At 45.3% G+C, this 19,042-nt stretch overlaps 1 protein-coding gene across 2 annotated transcripts in view; it reads right to left on the minus strand.

Moving 5' to 3' along the window:
- Positions 1-19,042, minus strand: part of LOC146190189 (protein HID1) — a 63,920-nt gene that overhangs the window by 12,907 nt on the left and 31,971 nt on the right. For both annotated transcript variants that reach the window (XM_084604922.1, XM_084604921.1), the window contains 6 exons: positions 15,067-15,256; positions 13,815-14,024; positions 13,142-13,232; positions 10,811-10,962; positions 10,003-10,081; positions 874-935 (listed from right to left, as the gene is read on the minus strand). In XM_084604922.1, the coding sequence (XP_084461048.1) occupies positions 874-935; positions 10,003-10,081; positions 10,811-10,962; positions 13,142-13,232; positions 13,815-14,024; positions 15,067-15,256 (784 nt within the window). The remainder of the gene's footprint in view (positions 1-873; positions 936-10,002; positions 10,082-10,810; positions 10,963-13,141; positions 13,233-13,814; positions 14,025-15,066; positions 15,257-19,042) is intronic.

A 19,042-nucleotide genomic window follows, 5' to 3' on the forward strand; every position in this document is an offset into this window, starting at 1 on the left:
AACAAATGATTCCTGCACACAATTACAGGTTATTCAAAGCACTGCAATAAAAACAAGTTCTACGCCAAGTATGTTCCATTCATCACCTTTCGAGGATCGAGTTGGGTAACTTTAAATTCCCACAAAAATCGCATCAACGAGATTCCATGGTACTTTCGCACTCAATCTGTATTGCAAGAGTGCTTTTAAAGCTGAGAAATGCAACCCTTGGTTGCACAATCTGAATGAGTAAATCTGCAAAAACTGTATTCCTCATACTTGTTTCTGGAGAGAAAAGGAATGCTTCAAGTGTAAGTATTTGACGTTTTTATTCCTGGCAGAAGTAGAATGGCTGGGCAGAGAGAGTAAAACGCCTTTTAAAAGTGACACCCATCTATCATCTCCTTGCATCCACACACAAAAACGCATGGATGTTTCAAATTGTACAAAAGGAGCCAACAGCCATTAACATGCAGTACAGCATAGGGAACTTTTTTTTGGCTTTAGTTACTGAGAAAAAATAATTCAATCATGGAGATAACTGATTATATAGTAGAAGAGAAAAACAATCACGTGCCGCCAATGGGGCGGAGCGGAGGGTGGGAGCTGTGCACTTACCATTTTAGGCTACTTATGGCGTCAAGGTAAGAAAGTCTGGAGGTCATGGGTTTGGATCTGACTGGTAGCATGTGGTTGTTTCTTCTTTTATGTTCTAATCAATTATCTCCAAAGTTACGCAGCTATTTTATGAAAATTCTGCTCCGCTCTCCTGTGGTGTCAGTAACGAGCCCGTTATTTCTCTACATTTGATTTGTTTGCTGCTCCAAAGCACCTGCGACAAAATCTATGTACCTTGTGCCGCTCACTGGCAGCTCGCCATTTCTGACCACTTACCTCAAGTAAATGAAGCAGTTTGGTGCTGGCCACCATGGAAAGCGTCTTGAGGTATGGTGACACTAAACCGCCCCAGAAACAATGGGAACCCAGTTAGGCACACAAAAAGAGAGAAACATTCATTTTTATTACACAGCAGAAACCCGTGGATACATTTGTAGCTAATATTATACTCGAAACACAGGCAATAAATATGCACCATAGAGTAGCACTCATTTTATTCCGTTTAACATGTCCCTCGACAGCATGATTTCCAAGGTCCTAAGTTCAAAATTCCGTGAGATTGTAGTCAACATCTAGTGACTAACTGCACGTAAATAAAATCTTTGTCACTGTCGTCCATGGTTTAGAAGTACTGGCACATTTCTGCTGTGCTAAGGGCAATATAAGTGCAAGCCAAATTATGTCAGCACTAAAAAAATGAGCCGTTCAACCCTTGTGCCAAGAAACGCTAGACAGTAGTTTTACGATGGGAAACTGCATACAGATGCTCTTGCACCTTACCCAGTGTTACATCTTTCAGTCTTACACAGTTCGAATCATGTTTGCCCAGACGATTCCATTTTTGTGCATTTTTATTAAACAATGAGGTCCTATTTATATGCCTCCTACAGCACAAAAGCACCACAATCTAGCCGGCACTGATGGGCCACAGCAGCATCTTAATATTTACATGTAAACTGAAGATGAGATTTAAGTGCAGTAAGATCCCGTTAATTCAACCCCACTAATTCAAAAAAGAAGATTGTTTGAACTAGGAGCACAGTCCCAGTGGATGCTCTTACAAGTCTATGGCGCCAAATGCCCTTTAATTCGAACATGAGCGAACCTCGCTCCAATTAATTCAGATAGGCAACCATACCATGGTCTGACAGGTTCAGCCGGCAACCAATCACCAAAATAGGTGTTCCTAAACTTCAATCACACGAAACAGAGGTGCCCACACACTTCACGTGTGCTATGACAAAAACAACGACAAAAGGAAGTTCCCCATTTCTGAAATGAAGCTCAGTCATATAGTTTCAGCTTTGCTCTCCTGAACTTCACTTCATCCCGCAGCTGCGATCAGGCGGATGCAGAGGGCAGCCGTGCAGGTTCAGATACTGCTTGGCACGTCAGTGTTCTTCACTGTTCATACTGTTATGTGGCAGGAGGCGTGCACACCACGTAGAAGACTGGTACAACGGGACACAAGCACAGGGTGCACCGGACGTCAAAACACAGACCACTGCCCAGGATTTGGGCCCCGAGCACGCGCCAAGTGCACGCACACTTCGTCTGCCTCATCTTCGAAGAGTCGACCTGCAGTATGGCCCCCGGGCGCAGAAGCACCGTCACGGAGCTGCTTAGGGAGTGTCAGAGCAAAGTAGATTGTAGGGCTTAAAGGGCCACTGTCCAGAGAAGGACCTTTTAAGCAAAAGAGCCCAGTGTTTCGATCAGGTACAAGAGATAGTCTGTGCAAAATGCTACAGTGACACGCGCGCCACAAAGCAATGAAGATACAAATCAAAGCTCTCTCATGTTCTCCTTCAGGAAGCCAGCTTTCCTGTTCCCTGCGCTGGCCCATTGAGCCGCAGCTATGACGTCTTAGTCGAAAACCACGTCCATTGGTCCGTCTCACTGTCTGAGGGTGAAGGATGGGTGTCTTCTGCTCACTGCGCACTTTTCTCTCGCCACGGCCGGACTGAATCCAGCAGCGCGCGCTCCCTCGCCCGTTTTTTTTCTTTTTCGCGCACGCGGAGTGCCATGCCCCACCTCCCGCCAAACGTGGAGGAGGAAGGGGAATTTGTCTTGCAGAGGCTAGACGACCGGGCAGGAAAGTGAAAAACCTTTGCGAGGGAACGGGTGGAGAGAAGCACGACAGAATCGGGTGATTGCGGTAGCTGTAACTGCGTTATCAGTTACTCTTTTCAAAAACATTTTGCGGCCTTGCGTTCTGGGGCGAAGACTCACAGTCACCGGAGAAGAAAATATTTTCGACCGGAGGGTGGACAGTGGGCCTTTAAGGCGCGAGACGTGAACAATATCTGAGGGTATGGTACGGGAAGTGCGTTCGGGCAAGGCAGGTTAAATCTCGTAGGTGACAGCAGTGACTTAGCGCAGCACACGATACGGGCCCACATAGCACAAAAGTAGCTTTTCCGAGAGCCCAATATGGTGAGAAGGCACCCAGAGCCACGCAAGGGATCCAGGTAAGAAGGAGCTGTTAAGGTGGCGGCTGTTGTAGTGCTCTTGCTGAGAAGCTTGGGAGGCTTGCAAGCGGGAATGGGCAACTTGGCGGGCATGACCGAAACAGGCAATGGCTTCATGGGCGTATTCAGAATGGGGGGACCAGATGTTCAAAGCAATGTGCGAAGCGGAAGTTGAGGCTCACGGCCGTACAAGAAGTAAAACAGAAAGTAGCCGGCAGTGTCGTGACAGGATGAGTTATACGCAAATGTAACATATGGGAGGGCGAGATCCCAGTCATGGTGATCAGAGGAGACGTACATGGAGAACATATCAGTAAGAGTGCAATTTAGCTGCTCAGTCAGGCCATTTGTTAATGGGTGGTAAGCGGTCATCGACTTGTTTCATATTGGAAGGGCACAGCGCAAAAAGACACGAGACGAAAGGAAGAAGACTTACACACGAGCCCTAACTCTCAACTAAACTTTTATTGGAAAGAAACACATCTTTATACAATTCTTAAATGATAACAAGTAATATAGCACTTGCGCAAAACACATTAGAAGGGGTCAACAAAAGATATGAAAAGTTATATAATCACTGAATGATAGTTTTTTCCGGCACGTTTTTTCCCCCTTCTCCCTTGAAGGCTAAGGAAACGATTAAGAATTATCAAGGAACGCCACCTATTTATCTACTAGTATGATCGAAGGCTGGCTTATCTTATACAGTGCGACTGTCTTTTTTGGATCAGATACGCCTTCATCAGCTCTCTTGTTGTTTTATCCCGCTGTCTAAATAAAATCTTAGTATTTGCAACTAAAGGGCGGCAGTTGGTTTTGTTTCTATTTTTATCTTTTTATTTCTTTTAATAAAAATTTAATTGTGAGTCAGCACTCGTGTGTACGTCTTCTTCCTTTTGTCCCGTGTCTTTTTGCGCTGTGCCCTTCCAATATGAATCGATACCAAATTGCCCAATTGTCTATCCTTCTTTATCAACTTGTGTTTAGTTGAGCACGCGCGAAGAAAGTCGTCAACAACTCCTGAAAGGAAAAATGCGGCTACGGCCAGTGAGCAGTTGGCAAGGAGCTCCATGATGCAGAATGAGGTCATGAAGAAAAAAGCCGGCGACATCAGCGGCAGTACTCGTGAGGAGCGCGTGCGTTATCGCGTACCGGGTGGCATAATCTGTGGCTACCGTACCCATCTATTGCCAGAAGTGAACTCAAGAAAAGGGGCCGAGAAGGTCCAAGCCGACACGATAGAACGGCTCCGGAGGGATGTCAATGGGCTGAAGAAAACCGCTTGTGATGCTGACACTCATCGCAAGCACCAACACAACGGCACAATGAGCGGTAGAGGCCACGAGCGGTAGAGGCCACTTACGAACGACTGTTCGTAAGTGCTTGGGGACGACTAGGAGAAGGTCAGGACCAGCGGACTGAAGATTCCGGTGGTATAAAATGCCATCAACAAGAGCAAAGCAGTTCAGTGAAGGATTGGTTTGGGTGGATATTAGGTGAATAATGATGGAAAGAAGTTCTGCATCCCGACGCTGTTTTCGCCAATAGTTGTAAACAGTGATAGAGAGAACAGGTCAATGGCACATGTACTCGTGGGCCTGTCAGACTGGGCAACAGGGCAACGAGAGAAGCAGTCGGCATCTTTGTGCAACAAGCTGGACTTATAGATCAAAGTGTAGTCAAATTCTGAAGTCGTAGGGCCCAATGCCCGAGGTGACCAATACGATCCTTCAGTGAAGAAAGTCAGCACAGGGCGTGATGATCTGTGACAACTGTGAATGACCTGCCATATATATATAGGCAAGGTCGAAATTTTCCAACAGCCCAGACGAGGGCCAAGCCCCCTCGTTCAGTGATGGAGTAGTGCTCTGAAGGGGATAGGAGGCTGCTGGCATAGGCAATTACACAATGAGTGCCGGATTGATGCACGGCAAGGATGGCCCCAGTGCCGTGGCCACTGGCATTTGTGCGGATTTCCGTAAGAGCTGACACATCAAAGTGTGCCAAGACCGGTGCGGTGATAAGCTTTCTTATAAGCTGGGCAAAGGCTTGGTCTTGAAACGACCCCCAGTAAAAACTTACATCCTTTTTAGGAAGATCCGTGAGCGGCTGAGCAATGTCGGCAAAATTTTGAATGAACCTGCGAAAGTAGAAACAAAGACCCAAAAAACTGCAGACGTCATTGCTCGAACGGAGCACCGGGAAGTACCTCACAGCTATAATCTTGATTGGATTGGGACGAACCCCGTAGTATCAACGACATGGTCTAGTATATTGAGCTGACGATGAGCGAAATGGAATTTTGAAGAGTTGAGCAGTAGCCCGGCGTGGGGAAAGTGTGACAGAACTTTAGAGGTCGACCATGTGGGATGAAAACGTGGGTGAAAACACAATTACATCGTCTGAATAGCACAGGCAAGTGGACCATTTAAATACTTGCAGCAAGGAGTCCATCATGTGTTCGAATGTGGCTGGGGGGTTAAATAAGCCAAAAGGCATAACCTTAATGATATAAACCGTCCGGAGTCCCGGTCCTGGTCATCCACAGCAATTTGCCAATAGCCAGATCGCAGGTCTATGGAGGAGATGAATTTGGCTTTGTAGAGGCAATCCAGGGCATTATCGATACGAGGAAGCGAATAGACATCTTTTTTAGTGATCCTATTCAGGTGACGGGGTAATCCATACAAAAGCGGCACGAGCCATCTTTCTTCTTGACCAGGATGACGGGCGAAGCCCAGGGACTGTGAGGGCTCAATAATGTTCTTCTCCAGCATTTTTGCCACTTCCGCCTGGATTACTTATCTTTCTGCATGAGAGCCCTGGTATGGTCGGCGGCGGATAGGAGGAGAGTCACCGGTGTTGATGCGGTGCTTGAAAGTAAGAGCTTGGCCCAGGGCCCTGTTATGGAGGTTGATGTCGGAATAGGGCTTTAGAAGCGCACGCAGCTGACAAGATTGAGCAGCAGCAAATTGAAGGGCAACAGTGCCATGATCGCGTCAATCGAAGTAGGATTGTGGGCAGGGTCTGCAGAAGCTGAGGCATGGTCAGGGTCCAATGGGGCAACTTGACAGGATCCAAGAGGTGGGAACATCGCCATGCATATACCAGTTGGAAGCACTTGGGCCGAATAGCTGAAATTGATTAACGACAGTGACACAGTGTTCCACTTCTGCCTGGATAACTTGTCTTTCTGCATGGGAGACCCGGTATGGTCAACGGCGGATAGGAGGAGAGTCGCCGGTGTTGACATGGTGCTTAGCAGTAAGAGCTTGGCCCAGGGCCCTGTTATGGAGGTTGAAGATGTCGGAATAGGACTCTAGAAGCGCACGCAGCTGACAAGAATGAGCAGGCAGCAAATTGGAAGGCAACAGTGCCATGATCGAGTCAATCGAAGTAGGATTGTGGGCAGGGTGTGCAGAAGCTGGGGCATGGTCAGGGTCCAATGGGGCAACTTGACAGGATCCAAGAAGTGAGAACATCGCCACGCATATACCAGCTGGAAGCACTTGGGCCGAATAGCTGAAATTGACCAACGGCAGTGACACAGTGTTCCCCTTGATTGTAGCGACGGTCAAAAGAGATCGGAAATAGGTGCAAGTAAGTAGTCACCATCGTGGACAGATGAGGTACGAAGCAAGGTAATGACTGAGGCGGCTAGTCAGGGCAGAGAAACTTGGTCGGGTGAATACAGTCGGGGAAAAGAATGCAAGGGCTCAGTATCGATGATTGGAAGATCTAGGTGCAGGATGCCTTGCGAGCAGTCGATCAGAGCAGAGTGTTCTGACAGGAAATCGAGGCCGAGGATGAGGTCAGGGGCACAAGGGTTCAAAACAGCGAACAGCACTGGATGGTCATGGCCAGCAACACTAATGCGAGCAGTGCAAAGTCCGTCAACAACAACCGTTCCACCGTCCGCGACACGCACTCAACACCGAGCCAATCTGAGAACTTTACGTAAACGACGATGAAGGTTTGCACTCATGACAGAGATATGCGCTCCAGTGTCTACAAGCGCACGCACGGGAACACCATCAACACAAATGTCTAATTGGTTAAAGCGTGAGATCTGTAGAGGATTTGTGGACCTGGACGTGGAAGCAGCGTCACCTCCTGGAGCTGCATCAGCTAGTTTTCCAAGTAAGGTCGACCGTATGAGGCTGCAGCCGAGGATCGAGGGGGCTGCGGAGATCGAAAACGATGGCCTCGTGGAGATGGAGAACGAGAAGAACAACTGGTCGAGAGGTGGCGAAATCATCGGCCGAATATCAGGCTGGCCAGGCTGTGGTCGGAGCGGAAAACGGCGGGGAATATCTGGACGGTAGTCATAGGAAAACTCAGTGCGAGGAATCTGAGACCATAGACTATGGCAATGCTGCGATATGTGACCAACGTAGGAACACTTGAAACATATGGGGCGATCATCAGGCGTCCGCCATTCTACTGAATTTCGGTATCGACGAAAGTGTGGGGCCTGGGGATCGAAAACATTCGTGCTTGGTGGCCGGACACTGGGGTTTCCGATGGAACAGCGAGCAGGTGTGAGGTTCAAGTTTGCAAGTTACTCTCGCATGACAGCAAATTAAGGGAGACGTTGGGTAAGGAGTGGCCACGAACGGTGGTTTGGGGTGGTGTAGGTGCACAGGCCTCCATTTCGCAGCGAACAAGCCGGCTGACGATGTCAGTGATGGTAAGAGGCGAAGCAGAAGGTGTGCTAGTTGGTGGCTGCTGCATAACACATGAAGATGTGGCCACCATATAGGGAAGCCATTGAAACTGTGGAAATATGCGCCGGCTCCTCACTTGCTCGAAGAGACGGCACTTTTTGATGAGGGCATCCACAGTATCAGAGCCCTTGCAGAGGAGAAAATGGAAGGCGTAGTCCGCAATGCCTTTCAAAACATGGTCCACTTTTGCACATTCCGTCATGGTGGTGTCGACCTGGTGACATAAGGCTAGCGCGTCTTGTACGCAGGTGACGTAGCTTTCAGTGGGAGACTGCGCACGTGACTCAAGGCGTTTTATGGTTGCGAGCTTTAAAGCGTCTGGTGGTCCGAAGAGAGTGCAAAACTTTTCTTTGAAGATCTCTCAACTCATTAATTCGTCCTCATGTGTTTCGAATCATTGTCACGCTGTGCCAGACAAATAGAAAATTATGTTTGCCAGCATGATGGTGGGGTCTCATTTGTTATGGGTGCTGACACGTTCGTACATCGAGATACATTTGTTCACATTATCACCTGAGGCAGTGGAAAAGATGTCAGGGGTCACGGGGATGAGCCATGACCATGAATGTAGGAGCAGTGGGACTTAGTAGAGTCGCTGGGTTGGGTGGCAGTGCTGGTGTAGCGACTGCTGCCAATCACCGCGATGCAATAAGTCAGGACGCGAAGGATGGGAAAATCCACACCTCCACCAAGATGTTATGTGGCAGGAAGCGTGCACACCACGTAGAAGACTGGTACAATGCGACACAAGCACAGGGCACACCGGACATCAAAACACAAACCGCTGGCCAGAATTTGGGCCCCGAGCATGCGCCAAGTGCACACACACTTCATCTGCCTCATCTTCGATGAGTTGACCCGTAGCAATATAATCCTCAAGTGCGTAAACACACTGCTTACGTCATGGTGAACAAAAAACTGCATGCTTCACCGCCATGCTTCGCCACGTGAGCGTGCAGTGAAGCGTCCTCAAAATGCAAGTGGGCTGTTTTGTGACGAGACATGACTGGTACTCTGTCACACTGCTGAAGAGGCCTTTACAATTTACGGAGCCCTTTCTCCGCAATGCTCCTGACAGTGTGCACAAAGTTAAGCACTTGACTAAACCAGGAAAAACTGTTGTTCTCACTTGGGTTTCCTCTGAAATGCCAAGAGCCATCATAAAGGTAGGCAAAATTACTAACAACGGTTTTCGGCAACTTTTTCAGACCAATTTCATTATTCGAACTTTCAATTAATTCAATCATTTTCCTAGCCTCTTGAAGGTAAAATTAACGAGTTTACTATACTGTGTGCTTCATAGCAAATAATCGTGCAGCGTCACCTTTCTGCAAATGATGGTGTTGTAGCTGTAGTAGCTTCAATTTAAAACAGAAACCATAATATTGGATGCCTTTCAATGTGCCCTTACGATTTGCTTGTTTCTTGATTTCAAGCAACTTTGAAGTGAGCTGTAATTTTGTTCAGCTAATCTTGAAGCAATAATTCTGAACATTTATGGCACTCACATATACACAAAAAAATGGAATGGCACAACAGGTACTTTTAGAACGACATACCGTCCTAACAAACAAGGCCACAATAACAAAAAAAAAAATATGAGTGCATTAAAGTTTTGTCACATTCATTTAGCCGTGATGACTTTTGGCCGATCTGATGAAGTAAGCCTTCCAAAGTTCCAAAAACAATACTAGCTCAAGACCTGTACTGCAATATTTCAAAACAAATATTCGAGTCAAATCGAATATTGAATACTTTACTATTCGACCAAATACTCAAAATTATGATACATTTGCAAAGGCTTTTTGGCTTTGAACCCTTCTTGTGCGAGGTGAGAACTTTATATAAAAATTTCTACAGTATGACATACTACACCAGTGGCTGGCTTATTATGGTTGCTTTGAAATACACGTAAATAGCAAATCCGCAAGAACAGGCAGCCCACTTTATGCTACCAATTACTGAGATGTGTTATCATTCACAAATCATTAAACAAGAGTTGTCAAGATTTGACTACTTTCCAGCATTAGCTACCAGTACTGTCAAGAGGTCTTCCTCTCACCATTTTTTAAAGTTGAAGTGCACAACCAGATGAGGACGGCGAAAGAGATGAAAAAAACCGTCTGTCACCGCCCTTGTCTGGTTGTGCGCTTCAACTTTAAATCATGTCTCACCAACGTGCCCAAACAACCACCTTACTGAGCTCTCACCATTCACGACGATGGTCAGCAGGCAGTCGAACAGAGGCTGCAACCGCTGGTGACCCGTGGTGATTATCTTGTGGAACACCTGTGATTGCCACAAGACAAGGTGGTGCATGCAGGTGTATGACAAAGCCACTGGAGGTGTTCAAAACACAGCTGTTAGGTAGGGGTTACTAACGCACATTCAGGTTTTCTCTGGTGAGCTTTCAACTGTACCACTTTTTCTGCCCCAGAGAAGATACACTGGTGCACAGATTGAATGGTGGTCAATTTAGGTCACAGCAAGTCAATGAATGCAAGCCATGCGGTCTCTTCTATGGCTTGCTTTACTTGGATGGCTACTATAATTACCAACATCAAATGACCATCCTACATATAAATGTGTAATGCCTGTAAACCATCATAATAATTATAAAAAGGTTCTTGCTCAGTTTATGCCAGCTATTACTGGCTGTCACTGATGAAAGTGTTTGAAACAAAAACTGGTTTGGCTCATGGGGTTTAACGTCTCGAAGCGACTGAGGCTATGAGAGACTCCGTAGTGCAGGGCTCCGGAGTAATTTCGACTACCTGGGGTTCTTTGACGTGCACTGACATCGCACAGCACACGGGCGCCTTGCTTTTCGCCTCCACTGAAAAACTGCAGCTGCAGACGGGATTAGATCCCGCTATCCTTGGGCCCAGTAGTCGAGCGCCATAACCACTGCACCATCACAGCGGGAGAAAACTGTTGTTGAAACCTCAGTGGCTTCCCCAAAGAACCCCCTCCCCCCCCCCCCCCCTTTCCTGTGCACGGAAGAAGGGCCCTCCTTACGATGATGAGCAGGTCAGCATGGGTGCCTGTGAAGATGGGGATGTCCATAGGTACACTGGCTGAGTACGGCTTGTTGAGGCGTACCCCAAAGTTGCGCTCTCCGCTCAGTAGCAGCAGGATGAAGACCCCAATGTGCACCAGGCCCACCCGTGCTGCACAAAAAGGAGGCAATAGCACGCACACATTAATGTCAATGGGCACTACTCCTGCTAGTCAACAAACATTACCATCCATAAAAGTGGAAAAAAAAAAAAAAAAGAATCCCTTCAACGAGTTTTCTCTTGTTTCCATGTTGTGTATAGTTGGTACTAATTTTTCCTCGTCTGCTTCTCTGTTCAAATTTTATTTGTTATGTTTCGTTCTTTCCTCATGCTTTAATGTTAATTATAACTAATTAATACTTTACTTCCAATATCATAAGCTGTTTCTGTTTTCTTTTTTTCCTCTTCATGGTTTCGTCTATTATGATGACTTGCCTGTAACCCCCCCCCATGTAATACACTCAGCTGTGAGAGCCTTTAGGCGTATTTTGCATACTAAATAAGTAAATTAAAACATTCTAAAGCTTCTGTGTCGAAATACCAGGACTTTTCTGCCACATACTAAAGAATTACTGGTAAATACTAATGTTTGGTCAATCCTTGAATATGCCTGCACATTTTGGGACCCTCCAGCGATACAAGACAAAGACAAATCAGGAAGGGCCCAGAATTTAGCTGCTCAGAATGTGTCAGGGATTTACAGAAAAGATATCTCTGCCGAGACTGAAAAAAAAGAGTGCAATGGGAGCACTCGGAAACCTGTAGATGTAAGAATTGAGACTCAAGTTTTTTCATGCGATTTATCATTGTTCTGTTGATATTGAAAGGGAGAAATACAGTCAAATTACGATATAACGAATCCCACGGGACAGAAAAAATTGGCTCGTTATTTAGAAAGATCAGTGTAATAAAAACCTACGATTGTAAGCCAGTGGTCAAACCTAAGTATGAAAATGACATACCTTGGTAGGCACGTTTATGGACAAGCAAAACCTCAAATGAAAATGTTGCACTATCTTCAAAGCTGATCTATTTGAAGAAATCAATTATTTCCTTTTCCTGCGTGCAGCAAACATAACCATGCACTGCATTGCACCACTACAGCACATAGTACACCTTTTACTCTGCACAACACCTCATCGAGTGCGTGATTGCACCGAGTGAAGAAAGCATGGACTTTGTCTACATGAAAAAAAAAAAATATATATATATATACAGTTTGATATGGTCTCATATTTATTGCTCTCTGAACTTTGAAAACCTTGTCTCGGTCTTTCAAAATGATGATGGCCGTCAATGGGCAATGCTGGCTGTCCGTCTGCAGAGGCCGATTCGCTTATTTCCTGCATCAATTTCTTGCAGTGAAAGCTGTCCCTACTTTCTTGGCACTTCAATGGCTGGAATCATTGTCAGATCTTGCAAAAACTTCGCAAACTTCGCACGCCCGAATGGCAAGAGCAACCTACCAAGATACTTTGTTGGGCGAGTTGGTACTTATTCATTATTAATATAAACAGCGCGAACATGAAGACAAAGGACAAGATAAAAGAAAGCCACAGTACAAGCGCTGACTCACAACTATGCCAAAACCTTTCACTCCAAGGCCCAGAAAAAACAAACATGAAGAAAACGAAACAGTCACGTGAAACAACCCCTGGGTTCACCTGCTGCACAAAAAATCACTTAAAAATGACACCTCTTTGCTTGAAAGAGCAAGAGAAGTCTTGCTGACACACTTATTGTCCGTTGAAATAAAATATGATTCCACTATCTCTCTCGTCATCTTCTCTTTGTGGCGATACAAAATCCTAACCTTGTCCTAACCTAGAAGACTACCTCAAAAACTGATGAATTTTGATTGTTTTTTCCAAAAACAATAAGCAATTGGAAAAACTGCCTTCAGACACTGCTTGTATTATGCCTGATGTTTTATTTTCTGCGTTAGAATGAACATTTCAGTTTTGTGCTGCTGTGAGATTTGTTCTATTTTGTCTTTGCTTTGGTGTGATGCTGACTTGTTTCCGTGGCTATTAGGTTTTCTTTATGTACACCCTTGCCACTGTAATGCCATTTGACGTTATGGGTAAAGAAGTAAATAACTGAATAAATAAGCAGGGTTCCAAGGCTCTTTTTAGTTCGGCAAAACTTATGTGAGACACCCTTCTTCCTTCTCTTGCCACCATTTTGTGTTTCTCAAGGCTTATTCTAATTGGTGTACAAACCCCTCTCACAGCCCCGCATGGAAATTTACGACCAGCAGAAAAGTGTGGCTACTTGCGTGGCTACTCACACTGGTCAGCACGGGCATCATTGAGGTGGTACAGTGTAGGCACTAGGATTTCCAGCACCTCCGAGCTCTTCAGCACGTAGAACAGGAACTTCTGTAAGGGCACAGAGGGAATCAGCATAACAAACAAACTATTTGCTGACTTTCTCGCGTTGATCTAACAGAAAACGTGTACTTAGAGGGCAAGGGCAAACACATCATCAGCAAAAAAATAAATAAAGAGAAACGGCAGAATACAAATACAATACAGCAGACTCATTTTGAGGCGAACCCAAAAAGACCAGAAAATTTGCTCGTTTTTTATCAAAAGTTCATCTTAACAGAATTGCCTTCCAGAAAGATATGTGAATGCGCTATGCATGTTCTAATAGTATATGTTGCGTGACAACAATGATTAAAATCGCCTGGCAGAGAGAAAATAAGTGCAGATGGAGCACATGTGCCCCTACGCGTGAAGTGAGCTCAACAATGAGGCACATGAAACCAAGTTGCGTTATCCTACTTGAAAATGAAGCTGTCCAAGTTTTCAGTTTTTTACTGCCTCCTCTTTTTGCCCTCCCTCTCCCATAGCCGATTTGTTTACGAAAGTTAAAATTTATGCATCACACACTTCAAAGGGATTGAGCTAGAAGCACTAGCACACAAGAAGAGTTAAGCGTAATCTGATGAGAAATGCCTTGTTGTAGTCGCAGAGCTTCCAGAAGAACACCAGCAGCTCCTGGTGGCAGGCGACGCGTTTGGCCGAGTGCGGTAGGTAGGTGCGCACCAGCGGGTTGTTGAGGAGCCGCGTGAAGCCACGCAGGATGAAGGAGAAGTCCTCCTCCCGGTGGACGCGTGACAGGTAGTTGATGAACAGGTTCTCGCACCAGGCCTCGCTCTCCGCACTCTGCACGTGCAAGGCAGAAATGACGCACAATGCAATTAATCACTTTGAGAGAACTGCAGAGATCTGCAATGGACTCTTTAGTAGCTTAGCAGCTCCTAGAGTGTCATGACTCAGCCTTTTTGACTGTCATGACTATGCACTAGTCATGATCATAACTTTAATTGAATTACACAAGTCATGCACATTGGATCTCCGATCTGACTGACTCATGAAAAGTGACTCATGACTAAACTATAATCACTCACATGACAAATACTTATATACCATTTGTCATTACATACAGATTCATGACTACCGGTCTCATCTTCAAGTGACATTATATCGCATGTTAAATTTTGCTTCCAAGTTTTGTGGACATGCTTTCGCAAACATAGCCTAGTGAGGATTTCGCCTTAATAATGTCTGGAAATCAAACACTGAAGGGCCTTCTTTTGGAATCCACGTCACCCTGAGCCGCTGTCGGTTATCTCTACTATACCACTATACCACTATACAAACTACAGCAAGCACACGGCTCTTTTTGCTTCTTTACAAATTTGGAATAACCTCCCTTCTCATGTCAAGCAATCCCCACCTCTGTCCGGTTTTAAACAACAACTGTTATCCGTATTATCACAATAGTGTCACATAACTTTCAAACAAGTTTTTTCTTTATATACATACCACTTTGTTCACATTCAATTCATGAGTGTTTTCATATGCCCGTTGGGAAGATGTATCACTTTGTATATAATTTTCAAATACTTTATTTTAACAATACCGGCCGCGAATGAAATTTTCGAGCGTGTATTGAATTCCTACTTTTTTTTGTTTTTACCATATTGTGTTCGCCGGTTTTGCCTCTTTTGACTGTTTTTGCTGTACCAATAATATTTTTCATAAGTTTATACATCCATCCATAGGAGGTCCCGATACAGCCTTGAGCTCTGGGACCTCCTTCTGTATTATTTATGTAATACCTGTTTTCCTGAATAAACAAACTTTCTTCTTCTTTCTTTCTTCTACGTAAACCGCACTTCACGATGACATTGAAGAAACGCACCACACTGCCCGCAGAGTTGTGTGGGGGTCGGAAGTCATGGTCCAGGGTCACCACAAGCAGTTGCAGGGCCACCTCGACCAGGGGCTCCCGGTGGTCGGCAAAAAGCAGGTGGTTGAACGGCAGGCCGTAGCCAACGGGGTCGTAGCCACACACTACGTTCAGCAGCGAGGTGAACAGAGGAAGTGCATGCCTGCACAGCCAACACCGAGTTATTCCTTCTCCCTATATGCTGCAGCAGAGAAAGGGGGTTGCACATACTTGGTAACGAGAGAAAAGTAGTTGTGTGCGAATACTGAAACTTTAAAATACAAAACAAATTTGAATATAAAAAAAAAATGCCTTCGAATATTGAATTGAATATTTGATCAGAGAAGAAAAGAACGAAAAATCAAAAAATAACAACACTGGTCATCTTGTCTGCTTCAGAATTCAATTGGTATTTTCAAATAAAATTAACCTATAATTGCACAAATAAGTATAATCCTGTATAAATTTTATATGGGATTCCATGCACCAGTCGTTTGTACAAGAAGGACCTGCATATCGCTGCTGAATACAGTAAACTCTCGTTAATATTGCCACCTGGTGTTCCCGATGTTCCTAGGTGGCGCCTGGAAAAAGAGGACGCTGAAGTCAGCTCGCGTGCTATGTGCGGAACTCTGCCTGCTCGTACAGCTTCGCCCTGTCATTTAGTTACGTCTTGCCCTGTTGTCCGCGACATATTTTGGTGTTGGCGCCGGGTATCGATCCCAGTATATGTACAGCACACCACCGCACTTCTTGGACTCAACTCCTGTGCCAGTGGACACCCCTGTGCACCGTGCTAGCTGCAGGGATCAAGGCCTGCCCCCTGAGCATGGGCCGTTGGAGTTCAGCACCACAGCCGTCCCTTGGCCAGCCATGCGAGCTGCAAATTACTACACCCTGCCACGGCCGGTCTCAAGGGAGAGCGCGCTTCTCTTCTTTTATGGCCTCCCCAATAAGGTCTGTTTCCACCTCCCGCCGCGCCACGGTGGGGTCGCCACCACCCCACTGCTGTGTCTGCTACCGCCGTTCACACGCAAGAGAAACACGCACTCGCTCTTCTCTCCGCCCGCATCAATTGCAACCCCCAGGTCCTGACATTTCACCCCTTATGGTTTATACAAAGATGCCGTATTCAGCGTCTAAGATTTATCTTGTACGAGGAATAAAATATAGCCAATAATCTGCGCGCGCGTGCCTTCGGCAGGTTGGCCGCGCAAGGTCGAATGAAGCTTCGGGTACACTTACCTCAACACTTTTTGCCCCTAAATTTTGTACCAAATAAAAGAAAATGTACCAGGCTATGCAGTGTGCCTTTGAAAGCTGTAAGTAGGTGTAGGGCGACCTGACATGAGTGCATGGCAAACTGACGGGTGAAGATTTTGTCAACCGCTGCCGTTTTCGTTCAGAGCAAAAGAGGACTGGCGAAATTTCATGGCGCATCTCAGATCCAGAGTAAGGAATGAAAATTTAAGCATATTGTCACCAACACACGTAGCAAGCAGCACAACAACCGAGCTGGCCCTTTTTAATCAAGCGAAAACTCGAGAGAGACGAGGATGACGCTTAGCCACGTGCCAAGCCATTCGGCCACTTGGTGGCGCCAGAAGATGGTCAGTGGTGTGGCAATATAGTTAAAATTTCTGTTGTCTAGTGAAGTGGGCTGTTCTAGCTTCATTCAAAACATATCAGTCGGTTGAAAGACCGAAGTATGACAGACGTAGTCTGTTTAATACATAGATAAAAACTACTTTTAATTAAGGAAATGGGCATAAACAGTCATGCATAATTGAAAAGAGCGGCAAACACTAAAAAAAAATGGTCCTTCAAAGTTACACATTGCACTGTATATTCATCAATTCATCAAAATGCGATCTGTGGCTAGAAAATTCACAGTCTCAAAATCTTCCTGCATGGCTTGTGCACATAAGGAGTTGGCCTCTCATTCCTGTCTGTCACTTTCTTGGCATAATTAATTGACAAGAAGGATTCTGAGAAATTTTTCAAATATCAAAGAAGCGGACCTTATAACATGGCTGTTGTCAATTGCTTCCGGACAACTCAGTGGTATATTCTCAAGTGCTGATTGAATCAGAATCTTAATTACTTCGAGAACATTTGTGTGTAGTAGGTGCATGGCACATTTTCCAAAAAAAAAAAAAGTAAATAAAACTTGTCCATTAGGGCAACAAGGTCTGGTTTCGGATAATATAGTCCACTAGAATATTGTCCTCGTAGAAGAGGGTACATGGGACTGCTTATTTCGCGCAAGCATCACACCTGAAGTTGATTAACTTAGCGATATATCCAGCGACGTATGGTAAACCGGAATATGTGACAGTGGGTAATGGGATGGCAGGAGATTCCATCACTTCTGATTCCTCGGTTACTGATTGCAGCACAGCAGAAATGATTTTTTTGGCATTGATGCAAGGTGCCTTGATTTTTCTCTCAGATGAAACGTCCGTCTTGACAATGTAGTCAAGTGCCGCTAGCTGTTACGGCCCTCGCATCTAGAAGGTCGTTCCCTTCCACACACTAGCCTTACTTTTCCGAAGAGAGCCTCAATAGGGTCGCTATATGGCTTTAAATGTGTCTTCAGTGAGAGTGTTTTTCTCTAACCGCTTTAGAAGTTTCTTGCATACTTTCGATACAGTAGGCGAACTCATTTGTAAGCCACTGCATTTGAGTATCACCTGCGTCATTTATTGGCCTCTTTCTACCATTTCCAACAAAAGTGGTGTCATAAATATCAAACCATTTTTTATTATTTTCATAATAAGCTTAATATCACGTAAAAATTTCATCAAAGCAACATTTTTGCAAAATTAAAGTAATGTTTATAATATCACACATTTGCAAATATATGAATTGTAGTAACATTTAAAACTCAACCTTACAATGTTTACTTTGACTGTTATACTAATACTTTACATCATGCAGGCATTTTGCAGTTTACATTAAATTTTTATGAAATTATTTTGATCTTTGGTGCTCAGTTCAGTTAAGTTCAGTCGTGTCCAACTCTTCGTGACCCATGGACCATATCACGCCACGCTTTCCGGACTCTCGCTATCTTCCACCATCTGCAACGCCTCGAGGATGCCATCTAACCACTGCGTTCGCTTCCTACCCCTTCTCTGGGGACCCTCAGCCTTCCCCAACATCAAATCTTTCTCCAGCGACTCTTCTCTTCTCATCAGGTGACCAAAGTAGCGGAGCTTTAACTTTGGAATTTGACCCTCCAAAGAGCAGTCAGGGTTTATGGTCGACAATATTGACTGATTTGATCTTCTGGCAGTCCAAGGAACTCTCAAGAGTCTCTGCCAGCACCACAATTCAAACGTGTCAATTCTTCGGCGGTCAGCCTTCTTCATAGTCCAACTCTAGCATCCATACATCACAACTGGAAAGACCATAGCACGAGTTATATGGATCTTGGTTGGCAGTCTAATGTCTCTGCTCTTTACTAGGCGGTCAAGGCTAGCCATGGCTCTCTTTCCCAGAAGCAGGAGTCTCCTAATTTCATGGCTGCAGTCTCCTTCCGGGTAATCTTGGAGCCCAAGAGGAGAAAATCTGTCACAGCTTCCACTTCTTGTCCCTTGATACTCCAGGACTTGATAGGGCAAGACGCCATGATCTTTGTCTTTTTAATGTTCAGTTTAAGCCCAAACTTCTCTCTCTCTTCTTGTACGCGCATCAGAAGTCTCTTGAGTTCCACTTCACTTTCTGCCATTAAAGTGGTATCATCCGCATATCTAAGGTTGTTGATACGTTTTCCAGCAATCTTCACTCCAGCTGAAGACTCGTCCAGACCGGCCTTCCTCATGATGCACTCAGCATATAGGTTAAATAGGCAGGGCGACAATATGCAGCCTTGTCTCACTCCTTTCTCAATCGGAAACCAACCAGTAGGACCATGCCCAGTTCTGGCTGTGGCCTCTTGCCCTTC

This window comes from Amblyomma maculatum, chromosome 5 (assembly GCF_055883805.1).
Source record: "Amblyomma maculatum isolate TAMU_Amacu chromosome 5, ASM5588380v1, whole genome shotgun sequence".
Lineage (NCBI taxonomy): Eukaryota > Metazoa > Arthropoda > Arachnida > Ixodida > Ixodidae > Amblyomma > Amblyomma maculatum.